The 20,269-nt window shown below is 36.3% G+C and overlaps 1 protein-coding gene across 7 annotated transcripts in view; it reads left to right on the forward strand.

The window, feature by feature from the left end:
- Nucleotides 1–20,269, forward strand: part of atl (atlastin GTPase) — a 254,971-nt gene that overhangs the window by 98,194 nt on the left and 136,508 nt on the right. For 5 of the 7 annotated variants that reach the window (XM_085807529.1, XM_085807534.1, XM_085807530.1 and 2 more), the window contains one exon: nt 11,820–12,043. The exons of 1 other annotated variant lie outside the window; for it this stretch is intronic. In XM_085807529.1, coding sequence (XP_085663655.1) covers nt 11,820–12,043 — 224 coding nt within the window. Of the gene's footprint in view, nt 1–11,788; nt 12,044–20,269 lie in introns of all 7 variants that reach the window. One more of the 7 variants, XM_085807533.1, reaches the window with a different exon arrangement.

Below are 20,269 nucleotides of genomic sequence, written 5' to 3' on the forward strand. Positions count from 1 at the left end.
TAAATATGCTGACAGAGTTTTGTTTTACGTCAACAGAACTGAAATGTGAAGAGAAGCCGCAATGTGTATTGTGTGGGAAAGTTTGGCAGCGAAGTGTATGCTTCCAAGTAAATTGAAATGCTGTTTAGAAGCTAATCACCATAGCCTGGTATATGCAAACCTCGTGATTTTTTTTTTTTTTTTTTGACGGGAAATTAAAAAAAAAAACTGAAGGGAAAAAAAAATAATACTGCATCAATACCAAACAGTGCTTTCCTAACAAGGCTTACAGAACTGTAGGAAGCCTCGTACCATTATAGAAGAACTTATTCTACCGAGTGCTGTAGATATGGTGAACATCATAGTTGGTGAGTTTGCTGGGAAGCTGCTTTTAAAAGTGTCTTTGTCCAATAGCACAATTAGTCGGAGAATACAACATATGGCAGAGGATATCAACGATCAATTAATTGAAAAAATTAGGGGAGGTGGAATTACAATTACAGCTAGGTGAGGCTACGGCTAATAATAACGATACTCATTTGATATGGTACGTACGGTTTATAGATGGTAATAATACTAAAGACGTTTTGTGAAAATATCTGTGTGAAGGAGTGAAGGCTCAGGACCTGTTCGAGATTCCTGATGCATTCATATCTGAAAATAATTTGAATTGGCCCAAGTGCGTTAGTGTCTGTGCTGATGAAGCTCGTTCCATATCTAGTTGCTATGGAGGTTTACAGGCACTTATTCAAAGCAAATCACCAAATGCACTGTGGACCTATTGTATTATTCATAGAGAAGCGCTTGCGTCAAAGCATCTGATTCCTGCACCGATTCAGGTGTTAGAATGTGTGGTGAATATAGTACATTTTATAAAATCTCTTCTACTGAAAGCAAGGTTTTTTTAAAAAACAAACTGTGTGAGGATATGGGAGCCGAAAACTTGTTTTTGTTGTACTACGATGGCTCTGTCGCAGTAATGTTTTATCATGTGCCCTTGAATTGGAGCAAGAAATTTTTATTTTCCTTTACAAGGAATGATACGAAAATGCATAAGATTTTGCTGATTCCCATTTCAAAAATAAAGCTGCCATATTTATGCGACATATTTGAAAAGCTGAATCTTCTTATTCTCTCCCTGAAGGGAAAATAAATGCACCTTTTGCAGTCAATGGAAAAAATATCAGCTTTTATTAAAAAAAAAAAAAAAAAAAAAAAAAACTATGGAGAAGAAAATTGAATTAAGATGCAGTCAAAGATTGTTTTTTAATATTGCAGTAATTTTTGACGTCTAATGAACTTAATCGTTCTCAAGATATAAAAACCATGTTTAAAGGAGCTTATCACTGCTAAATACTTTCGAAATTAAAATTTCGATAGGTTTGCATGGATTCAAGATCCATTTAACATTAGTGCTCGATCTGAATTTACTTATGTGGAAGAAAACAATCTTATTGAGTTATACGCGAAAACAATTTGACAGCATGGAATTGAGAGAATTTTGGAGTTGAATAAAAGATGATATTCCTTTCTCAGTGAAATGGCTCAGCGGATTTTAATTCCATTTTCGACGTCGTATTTGTGCGAAGATGGGTTTTCCGTGGTTGCTGTAATTAAAAAGCAAGTATAAGGCAAAAATCAATCTAGAAAAGAAAATGAAGGTGGTCGGGTCCAGTTTAATTCCACGATTTGAGAAAACATGCAGTGATTTCTGTCTCATCCATCACACTAAATTAATAATTTAATGTTAATAAAGTTAAAAAAATATGTTAAATGATGAAAATGCATGTTTTTTTTAACTCCTACTTACAATTAGACTTATTTTTACTTAAGGTAGGGCGCCATGGAAAATTTTTAATTAAAGAAAGGCGCCGCAACTCGGTAAAGTTTGGGAACCACTGATATGTGCTAAATGTGTTTCATACGTTTGATATTCATTTAATAGTGCAGTTAAAAGTATTTTGTTTTGTTGTTGAATTGCAAAGTGATAGTTTTTTATTATATTGAATTTAAAATATATAGCACTTTTATGAAAATTAAAATTTTATGGTATTAGAAATATAAATTTAAATAATTTTTTGAATTAAATAGTTAAAGAATTTTAATTTTCAGGGAATATTAAAAAATTAAAAAGTGAAATGGTTAAGAAAAAGTAATTTAAAGTTAGGTGGCTGAATGTTGAAATTATGTAATGAATAATTGAATGTGAAGTATAGAGTATGTTGAGGAAGTTCAGAAACTGGGGTCTATAATTACCTCTGTACGATTGTTCCTTTTGCCCTCCTCATATAAAACAATGCTGAACGATCTCATTTTATGATTTAATGTAATTTTTATATACATTATTAGAACATATTAGGCACATAATAGAACATATTAGATTATTATATTATTTTTATATACATTATTAGAACATATTATCGCAGTTCATAAAGACACCTCTGATCTTATAGTTGATCTGAAAATGTTTTCGTATTATCAACGTTAATAGCTCAAAAGAAATATTATATACACTCCTTTTATTTTACAATGAATAGTCCAAAACAGCATGTCGTATGTGTATCGTATCTCAAGGGACATTGTTATTGCAATATTATCCAGTAGAAAATTAACGAAATAATCACATATTAATTCTGCAGAAAAATGAGGTAGAATAAAAGGGCTAACACCAGTGTTATATTATCGAATGTAAACCAATTACAAAAATAAATTGTTTTTATGTATGGTTATGAATTTCTTTCATATTCGGTATTTCTGTGACATGGGATGTCTGCTATGCTTTTTTTAAATTTATCACCTGTATTGAGGTATTTGTCCATGTGTCATCTTATAGATTTAAATGAATTCTTCTACAGAACCTCCTGAATCATTCGAATACCTGAACATCTAGGCTTGATGTATGAAGGGATGGTGCTATGCTGTTCCTCTCTTTGAGAGCCAAACTGTGATGGAAATGGTTTAGTCAGTTAAATACAGATTGGCTGTATCTAAACATATCATCTAGAAATATCTTTGCTTTTTGCGTGTATTTAATTATGGCAAAGCTCACTAGGGCTATCTGCCTAAGGGGAGGGATGCATTCGTGGAGGACTTTCTAAGGGAAACTGACTCTTATACACGTTACACATAGGGAAAACCACGAAAACACCCATGCAGCCAGCCCGTTCGCGGGATTCGAACCTCGGACCGAACTACCAGTGTTCAGCGACTTTACCGCTCGGCCGTTGGTAGGCCTTTGCTTTTAGTATTACTCTTACAGCGAGGTATTTTCATCTCTGAATACTGATCGATTGAATACTTGACATTAAGAAGTTTTGAAATCATTTGTATAACCTGTACTGCATTCTATTGTATATTTGGATAACAACACTCAGTTTCACAAGCTTTAGATAGTTGGTTGTTCAAATGACTCCATGTGACTCTTGTCTTGCATTTTTTTTCCTTTCCCCTCTAATATAATAAGCTGGAATGTTATAATGATGACAGAGGCACATGGATTTCTGTATATGTGGGAAATTTGAATTTTCATGCCGTTTGTTGCACGTATTTAAGAAATTGATTATAAGGTCTACTTGCATATGGCCAATTTTGAAGAGGAGTGCTATTTACCACATGTGAAGCTTTTCATCTGTGATCATGCTTGTGTTTAAAATTATCTCTAACTATGTATATCGTATTATACACTCATGTCCAAAATTATGTTTACATGCATAAATTCACGGATTTCTCAGAGACTATGACTTATAATTTAATGAATTTTCGTGGAATCATACATAACATGATGACACATAAATGCAAAAGAAAAAATTGAAGATTACCTCATATGATATAAAATTGTAGCATGAAACAATAAAAATGGTAATAAAGTGTGACAAAGAGAGTTAAGAAAAAAAGGAATGATTCAGAAAAAGAATTAAGTCTTACGAATTTAATATGGAATATGATCTCCCCTGACTTGTACACACATATCACAACGTGTTTTAAGGCTGGAAATAACGTTGTTAACCACAGTTTGCGGAATTAAATCTCCACTCTTCCAGCAATGCCGTCTTCAGAGCATTTACATCTCTAGGAGGAGGATGTATACGTGCAATTGCTCTTCCAAGGTAGTCCCATAAGTTCTCTATCGGGTTAAGGTCAGGAGAGTTTGGTGGCCGAGGTATTCGCTTAATGTCTTCACTTTCAAGGAATTCATCAACGAGGTTTGCTCGATGTGGACGGGCATTATCATCCATAAATAAAAAGTCAGGTCCATATGCACCCCTGAAAAATCTTACATAAGGATCTAAGACCTCATCTCGATATATCTGGCCTGTCACAGATCCGCTGCTGAACACGTGTAGGGGCGTACGTCCATCGATCATTATTCCACCCCATACCATGACACCTCCACTACCGAAACGGTCACGTTCCAAAATGTTCGAGGGATCATTTCGTGTTCCTGACTCCCTCCAGATGTAAACACGTTTAGAATCACCAGTTAAACTAAACCACGACTCATCAGTAAAGATAACATGGGACCATTGATGTTAAGTCCAGTTTTGATGTTCTTACACCAATTAAAGCGATCCCTCTTTTTCTGTGAAGACAGTAAAACACATACCCTTGGCTTTCTGGCATACAGGCCTTTTTCATTAAGCCTTCTGTATATTGTTTGCCGTGATGCAAGAGTTCCAGTGGCGGCTGCAAGCTCTGAATTTAACTGGCGAGCAGTAGTAGCCTTTCTGTTACGACGGTCAGTTAATGCCAGATACCGATCTTCAGAAGAAGTTGTCATTCGTTTCCGACCTTGTCCAGGCCTTCTTACAACACTTCCATCATTTTGAAACTGTTTCCATAGCTTAGAGACTGTCTGTCTGGAAATATTCAAACATGTGGCTGTTTCCATGATTGACTGCCCTGCTTTTAAACGGCCGATAATTCGCCACTTTACAGATTCTTCCAAATGATACTTCGAAGCCATAACAAACCGCTTTGAGTCCCTACACACTGAAATCAAACGCTATGTTGCAGAAATTCACTCAAATATTCAGTTTGCGCAAAGCGCTTGATTCACCCTTGGATGACGTAACGCCTAGATTTGCATATCACAAACCGTTTGATTACTTTTGATTGGATAATGCTAATTAGGCTTGGTTTTCACACATTCCCTGCAAATACGGATCACATTGATTCGATATTTCATTGAATATCACCATTTTTGGGTATGTAAAGATAATTTTGGACATGAGTGTATATATCATCATCACAATGAGTGGCCAGACACTCCATTGTGGGCTAGTGCCTTTCTTTGAAGATTTCTCTGTTCATGACGGTTTAGTTTTTGTTGATCTCCAGTTTCTTTATTAATTTCTAGAAAGTCTCACTCCACTGAATCAGACTATCTAAGCTGCAGTCTTCTCCTTTTTCTGATTCCAGTCAATTTAAAATGCAGTTTTTTTAAAATAATATTGTTGTTTTTCATTCGGATCATGTGAACCATCCAATTCATACTGTTAATTTTTATACAGGTATTATTTTCATTTATGTCACGAAGAATACTCTGTCAAATTTTTCTTTCAGAATTTGCAAATATGTTTTTGACATAGTCCAAGTCTCAGATGCATATGTGAAAACAGGTATGACAGCCGTTCTGTAAATGAAAGACTTTGTTTTTCGTGAATTAAATTTTGATATGAAGAACCGTCTTAACCACATGGACTCTTTTCAGATTCAAATTAATAGGAATCTGTTTCAAGAAAGAGAGCTAGGATTCTGTTTTTTCATGTATTTCATTCAAGACATATATTTCGTTTTCTCCTTATTTATAAATAAGCACATTCGATTTGCCTCAAACGTAAGTTTAAGGAAAGCCTCTCTGAGCAAGAAAAGTCTTGGCAATCATATTGTTACGAAATTTCAAGGCGCTGTGAGAAAGCTTTCCCGCAAAGCAGTTTTAGAGTTACCATAAAATAGCAAGGTAATGCAGGGTTGCCATATTTGGCGAGAAATCGTCCATTTGGCGACAAAATTGGCGATATACCATGGATGGTTGAAGAACCTTCTAGAACAAATTCTTACCAGTTTAGCCCAGAATGTTCTCGAACACCAACCAAAAGCTATACAGGGTGTCCCAAAGCGACCGCATAAACTCTGCACAGCTAGATTCCTCGTTGGGAGTACATAAAAACTGCCCAAAGGAGTATTCCTGTACTATCCATAGTTTACGAGAAAAATACGAAAAACAAAGTATGACGGGAAGCGTCTTGCAAACAGCCAATCTTTACGATACTGGAAGACCGCAGAGCAGCCTGACGATAGCACAGGTGGTTGCAATACTGCAGCGGGTAGAAGAGACGCCCGAGGTAAGCACACATGCATTAGCCCGTGAGATGACTTCGAGTAAAAGTACTGTGCACAGGCTTGTATGGTCTGAGAGGCTACACCCATTTCAGTACTGTGCAAGGTCTGAAACCAGATGACTTTCAGAAACGCGTGGCCTTCTGTGAATGGCTGTTGCAGCAGCAGAACACAGATAATGGTTTCGTCGTACAAATCCTGTGGACCGATGAATCATGTTTCACTCGTGATGGGGTATTCAACCATCACAACAGCCATATGTGGTCCCAGGTCAATCCGCATGCAATCCGGCCGCAGAAACATCAGGAACGTTGGTCTCTAAACATGTTGGCCTGCATACTCGGGGATCGCCTGCTTGGACTATATCTGTTGCCTGAACGGCTCTCGGGACAATCGTACTTGGTGTTTCTCAATGAGGTCTTAACAGATTTCCTCGATGACATACCTTTAGTGGCAATACAGGGACATTGGTTCCAGCATGATGGGGCTCTGGCGCATTTCTGTGCTTCTGTACGTGGTTGGCTGGATATGGAATACCCCGGCCGCTGAATTAGACGTGGGGGTCCGGTTCTATGGCTGCCACGTTCGCCAGATCTTACACTGTTGGATTTTTTCCTATAGAGCCATCTCAAGGAACTGTTGTATCAAGATGTAGTGACAACAAAAATGGACTTAGTTGCTCGTCCGCATGCTGCTTGTACTTCGGTGGACCCCGCGATGCTGCAGCGTATGATGGCAGCCATTCCACGGCGTGCTCAAGCCTGCTTCGACATGCACGGCAGACACTTTGAACATTTGCTTTAAATTGTACATCTACTGCTGTTGATAATGTTCAGTAAAGTGTTTTTTCTTGCACCGGCAGTGACGTCATACTTTGTTTTTCGTATTTTTCTCGTAAACTATCGATCGTACAGGAATGCTTCTTTGGGCAGTTTTTATGTACTCCCAACGAGAAATCTAGCTGTTCAGAGTTTATGCGGTCGTTTTGGGACACCCTGTATAAACCCTGCTGGTACGCGGAGAGTTAGTGTCTCGTTTAGCGAGTCAATCCCTGCGGAGTCAATCGAGTTGACAACCGGGCAGCGAGTGCCGAGTGGGTCGTCGAGTTCACCAAAGGAGTCACTTTAGCGGTTAGTGCATCGTCGAGAGAGTGTGTTGAGCTCCGGGAACGACTGGACCGAAGAGTCGGGAGCCGTGCTCTGTGTGTCGTCGAGTGCATAGCGAGTTGTAGCTTGGAGAGTCTGGAGAGTACGTGGAGTTCCGAGAACGACCGAGCAGAGTCGGGAGCTGTACTCTGGTGCTTTGCAGTGAAGCTCTCTCCACCGTGATAGCCTGATAACATGAAGGCTGTGTCGCTGATCGTGTCAGCGTGTTTATAGTAGTTCATCGACTACTGTAAAACGTGTTTTGGAGCTGTCCTGGCAATACTGGCAAATAAAGTGTGTTTCGATACTTCATCAAGTGTCATCGTTATTCACTCCAAATCCACACAAACGACGTGCGAACGAAGGAAATAACGTAACAACTGGTGTCAGAAGAAAAAAATCATAACAATATCAACATTGTCAGCATATGCAGGTACGATTTTTTTAAAACATTGTAACATTGATAAATTTCATTAAAGTAATGGTAATATATTGAAATTATATTTAAAAAATAACATTAAAATAAAACATTTTTATTTTTCGCTGTCATATTACAAAGCTTCATTTTGGCAACTTATTATACATTATTCTGAATCTGAAAAATAAACAAGTATAATACTATAATGCACAATTTATGAAACAGCTCTTAGCAAAAGCAAAATTAGCTACGTAATTAATTAAAAAGGTCTTCTTTTTAATTTTTTCATAGTAAGAGTTTTCCCCATGTAATTGTCTCAGATTATGCATCAGTTTTCTCTATAAAATTAATTTTACACTTTTTCCCTCCCTTTTTGTTTTTCCAAAATATTTCTGGCTTTTTGCTCTTACAGAAACTTTTCTTTAGGATTTTAGACATTGCAGCTTGGAAAGTTTAGAAGGATTTGAAGGCAAGATTTATAGACCTACGATTCTAGAAGATTCCAGAAATATGTGACAAAATAAAAAGTGTCTCCATGGTATTAACACATAATGGATGTATTTTACAGAAAGTTTACGATGAATTTTTTACCTTTTGAAGAACGTCTGGAAGAACAATGAAAACATAATATTTGAATGTTTTACTTCTGATACAGTCAAAAGTCGTTAATCCGGACTCGTCAGGACTTCGGCGATTCCGGATTATAGATCATCAGTTTAAATCTGGTAAGATGGCATGCAGAAATTATAAAATTAAAAACATGAAACCGTAATTAATGAAATAAAGAACAATTGTGATCTAAAGAGTATCAAAATTTACAAAAAAAAAAAAGCTTAATATTTATTTGTTTACTTTATTAAACATTTCTTTCAATATAAGTTGTTTAAGTTGCTTCGTTTTTTATGTGATAATACATTCTCTTTAATTCTTTGAACAGACATAATTTCTTGTTCAAGTCCTATAATTGCTGTGTCGAGAATACCGACTAATTTGTCAATTGAAATTTTTTCGTTTTCAATAACCTCTGTCACTTTCTTCGCTATCGGAAGCGAATTATAATGACGAGGAATTTGATTTAAATCATATCAAAGATGGAGTACATCGAGATGAAATACTACATTTAATAAGGAATTATAAGCCAAATAAAATAAAAACATCTGCCCTGAAGATAAGGATAGTGCTGACAGATCAGCTTCCAATTCATTGGCGCGGCGTTAAAGATAAACAAAGTTTAGATAATCAAAATCGTAAAAACAACCTTGTATATATGAACCCGTAATTTTTAGTACCCGTAAAAACAACCTTGTATTTAGCATAGGTGATTTTGATTGTCACATTAGCGTGTTTCTCTTCTAGTCTAAAGTTGAGATAAACAAAGGATATGCCTTTATCCATCTTTTGTAGCAATTCCACTTTTTGTTTAATGAACTTCGAAACATACTTTCGCTTTGTAGATCATTTACATATTAATAAATATATATCAGAAATTCTATTTGACATAATCGAAAGTTCAAGCTTACTTTTATAAAATTGCTCTAACAGTCTGCAAAAAATAATAAGCCGGATCCAATTCGAAGATTAAGGAACAACGCAATCTGCAACATTAACTGAAATAGATAATTAAATAATTTTAGCTTAGCTTATACCTTCCGTTATAAATTAAACGCGCACTCGTAAACGTATTTTGCGCACGCGCACAAGCATATTCTCAGTCGTAAAGGCCTTAGCTTTGAGATCCGGATTATAGATCATTCCGAATTATGGGTGTCCAAATTAACGACTTTTGACTGTACTAGAATCTTTTTCTTAACATGTTTATCTTCCTTTCATTTTCTCTATTTTTCACTAGGCACAAGCAAGGAAAATATCAAAAATGCTTCGGTTTTTCCCACCTGATGCAATCTCTGTGGATCCTAAATTCTGCTGTCTAGTGCCTTTCTAAATTCTGCTTCCAATGCCTGCTTTAAATTCTTTAAGTTTTTCCATTTCTAGATTTTGTTTGGTGTGTCTCTAAATTCTAAAATTTCTGCCACACCAGCTCTGCAATATCGGTCCTTACCATATATGTATTTCATACTTCTTCTGAATGTTCATATTACTAAAGAAATAAAATTAGTCTCTTTTTCTATACATTTTAAATGCATTTAGTTTTTTTTTTTTTTTTTTTAACTGAATACATAAAGAAAATTATTCTTCAAAAATATGTGTAGTTATTATTATGTAAATTACCTAGTTGTTTATGATTTCAGCCTTTCCTATAATTTCCCATTTTTGTTTCCTCATATGATAGAGTTACTGAGCTAGATTAAATTAAAATTAAACTGTATAATCTTTGACCATTAGTCCACCTTTTTAGTTTGAATTTTACTGTTCTTGCTTAATTTTGTTACCATGAGCTTTAATTGATTTTGTTAGCATCAGAACATGCCTTTATATTTTAAGTTCTTTTTAAATAAGAGGCTTATTTAAACCTATGTCTGGCTGGTCGCAAGATAAAACTCAAAAATGTAAAAATTCAAGTAAAACTTATTCTTCGCATCTAGTGAAATTTTAAATAATACAAAACAACTTATCACCTCTGGTGCTTTAGTGGCTAATTGGAACCTTAAAGTAGTATATTAACTGAATTACAACCCCTGAAACTCCACATGCAGCTACGACACTAACTGCATCAAACAGAGCCTGACTAACTTCAAAACTTGCCAACCGTGCCTACATCAGCCATTTCAGGTTTGTTCTAATCAGTAGGTCTCTCTCTAGACAAGCAGCAGCAGTGACAACATTCAGTCTTTTGTTATGAATTGTATTATGATCTTACTTCTGATTTTAATCTATGCCGTTTGACATAAATTGTACCTGCTATTTACTAAACCTCTAGACTGACCAAGTATGTGACTAAATGAGACATTAAAAGAATCAACATAAAGCTAACTGTCAATAAAATGTAAATGTCACGTATCTTCTTTCAAATATGTCCATCTATTATAAGTGTTAAAATATTTAATGCTATTTGATAAATTGTATAAAGTTTATTTTATTCTCAAATTTATTAATAATTATGTTAATTAATTCATGTTTAATAATAATGCATCCTACTTGGGGATCTATTTTATTTTTGGGGTGGTATAACAAAAGTGAAATTCAGGCATAGATATTATTTTTAAGTGAATTTATTCAGTTCTCATTTTCTAGGTCCTTAATTTTTTTTCATTAATGTTCCTTAAAAGTACTTAATTTCCGTGTGCAGAAATGTATATGAACCCTGTTAAATCACGAATAACTCTCTCAATTGTTATGTTGAAAAGCAGGCAAGAGAGAATCTCCATGTTATACTCTTCAAATATGTCAAGATTTTCTGACAGACATCTTAAAAATTTTATCTCGCACATAGTATCATTCACCGTGAAGCTGGGAAGTTGCCAGAGTCACTCATGGTGTCAAGGAGAAAATTTATGATTTCAAAAAATAAAATCTGGGTAATATTTTATAAATAATGCAGAACAAACTAATGCTGTGATAATTAGTAAAAATCATTGGATCTCCTTTCTTGTGGATTGGATACGAAATACTAAAATCCCATTCAGTGTGCATAAGTATCTGATGATATGTAAATGGTAATTATTATGCATTTGGAGCATTTCTGAATGTCAGCTCAAAGTGATTAGATAATGTGCAGTGTCATTTTATCATATCTAGTTATGTTTCAAAGTTAAATAATTTCCTAATTATCCACTAGGGCATTATATAACTACCTTTATTCAGTAAAGCATGTTCTCTTTACTAGCGATACACCTAATAGGCAAAATCTGTGCACATAGTCTTTTGGATCCTGACTATTGACTGATTACAATTATGTGTACATTTTAAGTAACTATATGTAATGTTGCATGTAACCTTCCCTTTACAGGAAAGTTTACATAAGTAATGAACTTTTGCAGAATATTCCAGTCGTCTAAATGGAACAAATGGGAATGGTCAAGCAGTTCAAATAATAACACCTTCAGATGACCATTTGTTTATGCTTGATGAAGAAGCTTTAGAGTCAATTCTTCTGGCTGAAAATGTACGTGATAAAAAAGTTGTCGTCGTTTCTGTGGCAGGAGCATTTCGAAAAGGAAAGTCATTTCTTTTGGATTTCTGTTTAAGATATCTGAATGCGAAGGTTTGTTTCTATTTCCTGCTTTTATTGTAGTTTTTTTTTTTTTTTTTTTTTTTTTTTTTTTTTTTAAGTATTTAATTTTAATGCATATTATGAGTTTATTTACAATGAAACTTGAAATATTATATTTTAAGTGTAACTATATAAATGCCAAATTGCTTGCATGCTAGTTTATTGCTAGAAATAATTATTGTTGTTTACAGATAAACATTATGTATTGAGTTTTGGGAGGTTGGGTATGTTCAGTTAGTAAATGCATATTTAGTATTAGTGATATGCTAGAAAAGAGTTCAAAAGTTAGTTTTACCTCAGACAGCAAACAATACAGGTTTTGGAGATAGAGTTACCAAAATTCTTTTTTTGGAAAGGGCCGTCATTTAATCAGCTTACCTGGCATTGTCTTTTTCAAGTTTCAAAAGACTGCCAAATGCCCATTATTTCAAATTAGAAATATCTTATGGCTGAGTGATGACATTTGAGGTTTGTAATTTGAACAGTTAGAACAGTGATAGCCAATGTGACAATCAAAATCGCAATAACAACCTTGTATTTAGCGTACATATATTGAAACACCCAATCGATTTTGAGGGCAGCTAAAGATCCCTCCTCCTCAGGAGAACGAAATTACTAGAAAGGGGGAAAAAAGAAGAAAAATAAAGCATTAGCAAAGGAGTCTCAGAAACACATGGTCTTTATCAGCACTGCATGTGGTCGTAAGCGGATTTTGAATTAGAGTTACACTGGCCGCCTACTTTTACTGAGCCAGGCTATCCGATCAAACATATAACACATAGACTAAAACGCAAAAAAATCAGCGAAGTCAAACATAGGGAGCGAGGGGCAACTGCACCTTCACGCACTAAGTCTGAACGCACTAAGTCAAATAAAGGGAAAACAACCTATGTAACGGCTTTTTATACCCTCCAGTAGTACAAACACGAGGAGGCAATGCCATCTATTGGCAAAAATAATAACCAAGAAATATGTTAATAGAATTTTAAAGACATTAGGAAGGACTGGATTGGACTTAAAAATCGTTCACTAAACATGCTAAATCCTTGTGAATATGAAAAGCCTGAAGAAAATCTAATTGACCAACGGAAGAAACCTTTTGGATAATTTTTGCAGATCCAAAGTCAAAATTATGATTAAGTTTCCAACTATGATATGCTATTGAAGACTTGTTAATTTCGCCTTTTCAGACATAAGATTCATGTTCCTTGATACGAAACTTTAATGCTCTTTTCGTTTGACCAATATATCTCAAGCCACATTGACACGATATACTATAAATTCCCCAAGAATTAATGTCAGAAATGCAATCGTTTAGAATCGAACCATGAATTTTATTGATTGTCAATTTGAACAGTTGTCACAAGGGGGTACTGAACCTCTGCTGGCTCTTCACAGTCAAATTTCTCATTGGCTGCAATCTCTGCAGTGTGATGTAGTTCTCTGTGCATGGCTCCCTCAGGGGCTCGCTTTTGTGAATACGGGTGTGGCAATCCCAAGGTACCCTAGCTCCTCAGGGGATCATCTTCTTGGTGAGAGGGGTGACAATCCTGGAGCCCTAGTAATCTTTCCTCCTTTCTTTTTCATCTCTCCTTATCTGTGCTAATTTCTTTTCTTCTGCCCTTGTGGTTTTCCTTTTCCGAGGTTTGGGCTGAAAGTGAGCTTCTAATACATCTCTTTGTTTCTAGTTTCTCAGAACGAGAAAACTGCCTATGCATTTGCCATGTGTTGTGATCTATCTGTAAGCTGGAAAGGAGGGTCCTGGTAGTTGAGGGGCGAGGTACTGTCCCCAACACACTGCTTTGGCCTCTGCTTCAGATTGAAATGGAGGCACTTAGTTGGCCCCACTAGTGTCAATCAGCTGGTCACTCGTCCTTAGGGTCAGTGACTTGGGGATAAGCTTTCGGAAGTTCCTGTTTTGGGGAAAGCTGACTGTGGGGCTTGAGATTGCATAAAGACTTGGTTAACCCTGGCGCAGGTTTCTGCATTCCCTTGTTGGGCTCGTGGTGGGTGGGGCTGGTGGGTCTGAATCTTAATTTCTTTTTCAATGTGGCTTCTACAAATTTAATAAATACAAACGAGCGTAATTATGCATCAAGAAGAGTAAAAACAAATATAAATGCAAATCCAGATATAAATCCAGCAAGTCTACAGAAATTTCTTGTCATAAATAATTTCACAGGCAATCTCAAAAAGCTATCACCATTTTTAATTCAAAAGTACATCCAGTCATAAATTGGAGAACTGAAGAATGTCAAACGGTTATGCTGTGAAGATCTTGTTGAAACTATATACTCAGTCTGCAACACTCCTTGGATTGGACAAATCGATGTTAAAGTGTCTGCACATAAAGCACTCAATTTTTCTCGTGGTGTTATCTCAGAGATCAACCTCTTTTACATTTCAGAAGAGGAAATTGTCTCTGAGTTGTCTGACCAGAATGTATGTGCTGCCAGACGGATCAAGATGTGCAAAGAAGGTCCGTTGACTGATACGAAGCATATAATCCTGACCTTCAAGTCGCCTTATCTGCCCAAACGTATTAAGGTCGGGTACTTATACTGCCCTGTAAGACCTTACATACCAAACCATTTGCGATGCTTCCAATGTCAGCGCTTTGGCCGTTCGAAAGTGTCCTGTCATGGCAAAATCACATGTGCATGCTGCTCTGTGGTAGGCTATGACAGTGAAAATTGCAATGCGGAGCCATTATGCGCAGATTCCAAAGGAAACCACACAGCATTCTCACGACAATGTCCGAAGTGGAAATCATAAAAGGAGTTGCAGACAATGAAAGTAACGGAAAACATATCATATGCAGAAACAAGAAAATTAATAACAGATGCGCAGCCCCGGAAATATTTGTCTTATGCCGGTGGCTTAAAATCTTTTAAATCAGTAAGCACGCAAACAGCAATAGGCTGGCCAACTAAACAGCCAATCCAGAATATACCAAAAAAAAAAAAAAAAAAAAAAAAACACACACACACAGAAATCAATTACATCAACAATTAAAGCTCAACAGAACAAAGAAACAAAGGATAACCAAAGTGAAAACAATAAAGAAACAAAGAAACCTTTAAAACCTATCAGAGATCCCAGTTTGAGCTCCTTTGAGAGCATTAGCTCAGACAGTATAGATTCTGAGATGGATGTGGAAGAGGGGCTAGATGTCCCAAAACACCTGGTTGCTCGAAAATCTAAAAAACAGCACCGAAAGAACAAACAGCAAGCATAATGTCCACCCTCATTTCATGGAATTGTCGCGGCTTCCACCAGAACCTTGACAATGTTAAAAATTTGATAGACTTACGTCATCCTGTGTGCTTGGCAGTTCAAGAGACTTTACTAAAACCCGTTCAACAAACTAAGCTTCGGAGGTACTGTTTCACAAGGAGAGATAATCTTGCAGGTAAGCATGTGAGCGGGGCTGTTGGCCTAATGACTTCATTTGACTATCCCTCTAGTTCGATATCTTTAAGCGCAGGCCTCCAAGCTGTTGCCATCCAAGTAAATATACGGAGCTTACTTTCAGTCTGTTCGGTTTATTTGCCTCCCAAATCGTCATATCGCTCAACAAGAATTAGATGACTTAATAAAACAGCTGTCTAAAACCTTTATCATAATAGGGGACTTAAATGGATATAGTCCACTCTGGGGAAGTAGAAATAGAAACCCCCAAGGCAGACAAATTGAGCAAATGATTGAAGACCATAGCCTTTGTCTCCTCAATAACAAACAGAATACCTACTTCGATGAGCCTACAAAGGCATTTCATGCCATTTTCCCATTTGGGTATCAATAATACGAGATGGAGTAAATCCCATATCAAAATCTCCCCATTTTATATTTACTAGGGCAAACTGGGAGCTCTTCTCGTGCTCGCAGAGGCTACAGAAGAGTTGGTAAAAGATGTGCCAATCGACGAAGCTATGAATGCAGTCACGGATGTCATTATTCAAGCAGCTACTGTCTCTATTCCAAAAACATCAACAAAGCTTCCTAAGTAGGCAAAAACATGGTGGAACCGTGAATGTCAAGATACACTGAGAACAACAGAGAAAAGCTTGGCGAGTTTTTCATAAACACCCCACTTTGTCAAACCTTATTACCTTCAAGAAAGCTAAAGCAAACGCAAGAAGAGTGAGGCGTAAAAGCCAGAGGGATTCGTGGATGTCTATGTGTCTGGAATAACAACCGCTTTATATCTAGTAAACGAGTATGGGAAAGAGCAAAAAAAAAGTTAGATAGTTAGAATAGAGTTAGAAAAGCATGCAGACAGACCACTCACTTTGCTTTCGGAAAGAAGATGGGCGAGTGATCAGCACAACAGAAGAACTTGCAAACATGATTGGTGAGAATTATGCTGCCGTTTCTAGTGGCAGCAACTACCCATCGGCATTTCTGTCTGTTAAGCGACACTGTGAAAAAGTTCCCGTTCGTTTCAACTCTCGCATCTGCGAGCCATATAATAGCGAATTTTCCACGTTTGAGCTAAGTAGAGATTCGATGCAGGCACACAGATCAAGCCCGAGTCCTGATGGTATCAGTTATGAAATGCTAATGCATCTGCCCTATAAGTCATTGGTTGCCCTTAACACCCTTTGTAATTGAGTGTGGAAGAAGCATTCCTGCCCCAGTGCATGGCAAAGAGCTGTTACCATCCCGATAGCTAAACCTGGGAAAGACCCGAAAAATCCCTCCAACTACTGATCAATAGCTCTTACAAGTTGCGTTTGCAAATTATTTGAAAAAATGGTAAACTGCCGCCTAGTCCATTATTTAGAAAAATATATATAGTAATACAGTCAAAAGTCATTAATCCGGACTTCCATTATCCGGAATGATCTATAATCCGGACCTCAAAGCTACAAACTTTCTGCGCATGCGTCAACACATAATGCATTGACGTATGCGCGTAATACCTTTACGCGTGCGCATATGCATGTACGCATGCACATAATGCATTGACGTATGCACGTAATACCTTTACACGTGCGCATATGCATGTACGCATGCACATAATACATTGACGCATGCACGTTTAATGGATAACAGACGGTATAAGCTAAGCTAAAATTATCTAATTATCCTTTTCAGTTAATGTTGAAGATTGCGTTGTTCTTTAATCTCCAATTGGATCCGGCGTATTATTTTTTGCAGATTGTTAGAGCAATTTTATAAAAGTAAGCTGGAACTTTCGATTATGTGAAAAAGAATTTCCGATTCTGCTTTGGTAGCTCCAGAATCGGAAATCCAAAAGCTTCAGAATCCAGATCAAAGCGAAAGCATGTTCCGATGTCCATCAAACAAAACGTGGAATTACTGCAAAAAATGGATAAAAGCATATCCTTTGATTCTCTAATCATTTCGAAATATATTTATCAATTTGACGCTGCTCTGCGGGGGGGGGGGACGCTGCACGCAATGAACTGGAAGTTGATCTGTCAGCACTATCCTTATCTTCAGGGCAGATGTTTTTATTTTATTTGGCTTATAATTCCTTACTAAATGTAGTATTTCATCTCGATGTATTCCATCTTTGATATGATTTAAATCAAATTCCTCGTCATTATAAATATCACGAATACAAAGCAAATAGTTTTCTTGTTGCAATTTTCTCATTTCGGCTATGTGTTATGTATGCTTAATGCAAGCGCGCGTTGAAATGAATGTTTAATAAAGTAAACAAATAAATATTAAGCTTTTTTTTTTTTTTTTTTTTTTTTTTTTTGTAAATTTTGATACCCTTTAGATCATAATTGCTCTTTATTTCATCAATTACAGTTTCATGTTTTTAATTTTATAATTTCTGCATGCCATCTTACCAGATTTAAACTGATGATCTATAATCCGGAATCGCCAAAGTCCCGACGAGTCCGGATTAAAGACTTTTGACTGTATAGTAATCTCACCATATCAAAGTTGTTTCCATAAAGGTAGAACAACTATGGATAATATTCTTATTTTGAAACCTCCATCCGTAAAGCCTTTGTCAAAAGGAACCATTTAGTGTCAATATTTTTTTATATACAAAAACCTTATGACAAGGCATGGAGATATGGCATATTATGTTATCTTTACAACAGTGGCTTGCATGGCAACCTGCCAGTTTTCATAAGGAATTTCTTGAAGGCTAGGTTTTTTTCCAGAATTGGATCAGTGTTACCAGATGTGTTTTGTCAAGAAGAGGGTGTGCCTCAAGGCTGTGTTCTTAGTGTTACTCTTTTTAGCTTAAGAATAAACTCTGTTTTAAAAGAACTTCCTCCTTCCATTTCAGGTTCACTATATGTTGATGACTTGCAGATAGGAGATACATGGAGAGATAGTTGCAGATCGCTCTGAATAAGATTCAAATGTGGTCAGATGGTGAGGGCTTTATATTTTCAAAAGAGAAGACTGTATGCTTGCGCTTTTGTAAAAAGCGGAATCTTCATCCTGAGCCTGAGCTTTACCTCCACAGCTCATTAGTTGTCTTTGAAGTAAAATTTTTAGGAGTGATATTTGACTGTAAGCTTACCTTTTTTCCTCGTATGTTATATTTAAGGAAGAAGTGTTTCAAAATAGTAAATCTACTAAAAGTACTGGTGAACACCTCCTGGGGTGTGGAACGTGGCTCTTTACTTCGTATCTACAGATCACTTGTATGCACCAGATTAGACTACGGTTCAATTGTGAATGGATCTGCACGGCCTTCTGTTTTAGTGAAACTTGATCCCATACATCATCAGGCTCTGAGGATTAGTTTGGGAGCTTTGAGAATGTCTATTGTCCAGAGCCTAATGTTGATTGTTATGAACTGGCTCATCAACTATGGCATGAGCAATTGTCTCTTTACCAGTATTTCAATATTATGTCACAATTTGATCATACCCTCCAGGTCTGTCACAAACTTTTATTTTCTGCACGACATCTTAACGTACTTCATTTCTTAGAAAGAACAGAAATGCTGATAGAAAAATTTTTCTTGTCTGATATCAAGGTCCAGTCAGTGAAGTATCTAGAATTCCCACCTTGGTATAATCCTAAAATTGAGCTTCTGGATGTTTTTCAAGATCTTAATAAGAGTGTTACAAATGAGGTAATATATAGGCAAGTTTTTCTTAAGCACAGGGATGAATACAACACTTTTACTCCTATATGTACAGACGGTTCAAAATCTGCCGATCATGTGGGAGCGTCCTTTGTAACTCAAAACCACACTGAAAGCAAACGATTGCAAAATGCATGTTCTGTATTTACTGCTGAATCAACTGCTGTGTATATCGCTCTTATATTTATCTCTAAACAAATTGAGAAAAAGTTTATAATTTATACAGAATGTTTAAGTATTTTAAAAGCTTTAAGTAATTTTTATAAGACTTGAAATCCTCTGCTAGTAGACATTCTAATAATACATTAAAAACTAAAGAGCCAAAGGTATGCTATTCTTTACTGCTGAGTCCCTGGTCACGTAGGCATAAAAAGTAACAAGCTGGCAGACACAGCTGCAAAGTCTGCTATTGCTTTGTTGAATCCGCTTGTTCCTTTTAGTGATATCAAAATGGCCGTCAAGCAGAGAATCTCATCTAAATGGCAGTTATTCTGGGACGATCAGGTTTTGAATAAATTGAGAAGTGTCAAACCTAAATTAGGGTACTGGGAAACAAACAGAAACTGGAGGGAGAAGGTAATTTTAACCCGCCTTCGTATCGGTCACACTTGAGCCACGCACAATTATCTGTTGAAGGTCGAGATTCAACCTGTGTATTCAAACTGTAATGTTGTTTTAACTGTTCATCACTTTTTAATTAAATGTCCACATTTTAACAGACTTCGGATGAAATATTTTAATGACTCTGACGTGCCTCTGGACCTTGTAATTTAACCTTGTCTTGCTGTTACACCTTAGTATTTTAATGAAATGTATTTTGAATTATTTCATGTTTTAGAATCTTACACCCAACTTCATCTGAGCACTGATCATTTCATCAGTTTTGGATTTATACCTTTTGTGTGATTTTAACTCTGTCTGTCTATTTGTATGTATGTCTGTTTTATCTATCAGCTGTGTTTTAAGTGTCTGACATGTGGTTCGGTGCGTATAACCTGTAAGGTTTTGTGCCAGAATATGCACACACCAACCAACTATCTCTGGGCATGGCAACCCAATGAAAGGTTCCCACAGTTTTTGTTAATTTCGGTTTTCTCCACCATCTGATGTGATGATCAATGAAT

This window comes from Stegodyphus dumicola, chromosome X1 (genome assembly GCF_044657685.1).
Source record: "Stegodyphus dumicola isolate Sdum_Otavi_A_Nest chromosome X1, ASM4465768v1".
Classification (NCBI taxonomy): domain Eukaryota; kingdom Metazoa; phylum Arthropoda; class Arachnida; order Araneae; family Eresidae; genus Stegodyphus; species Stegodyphus dumicola.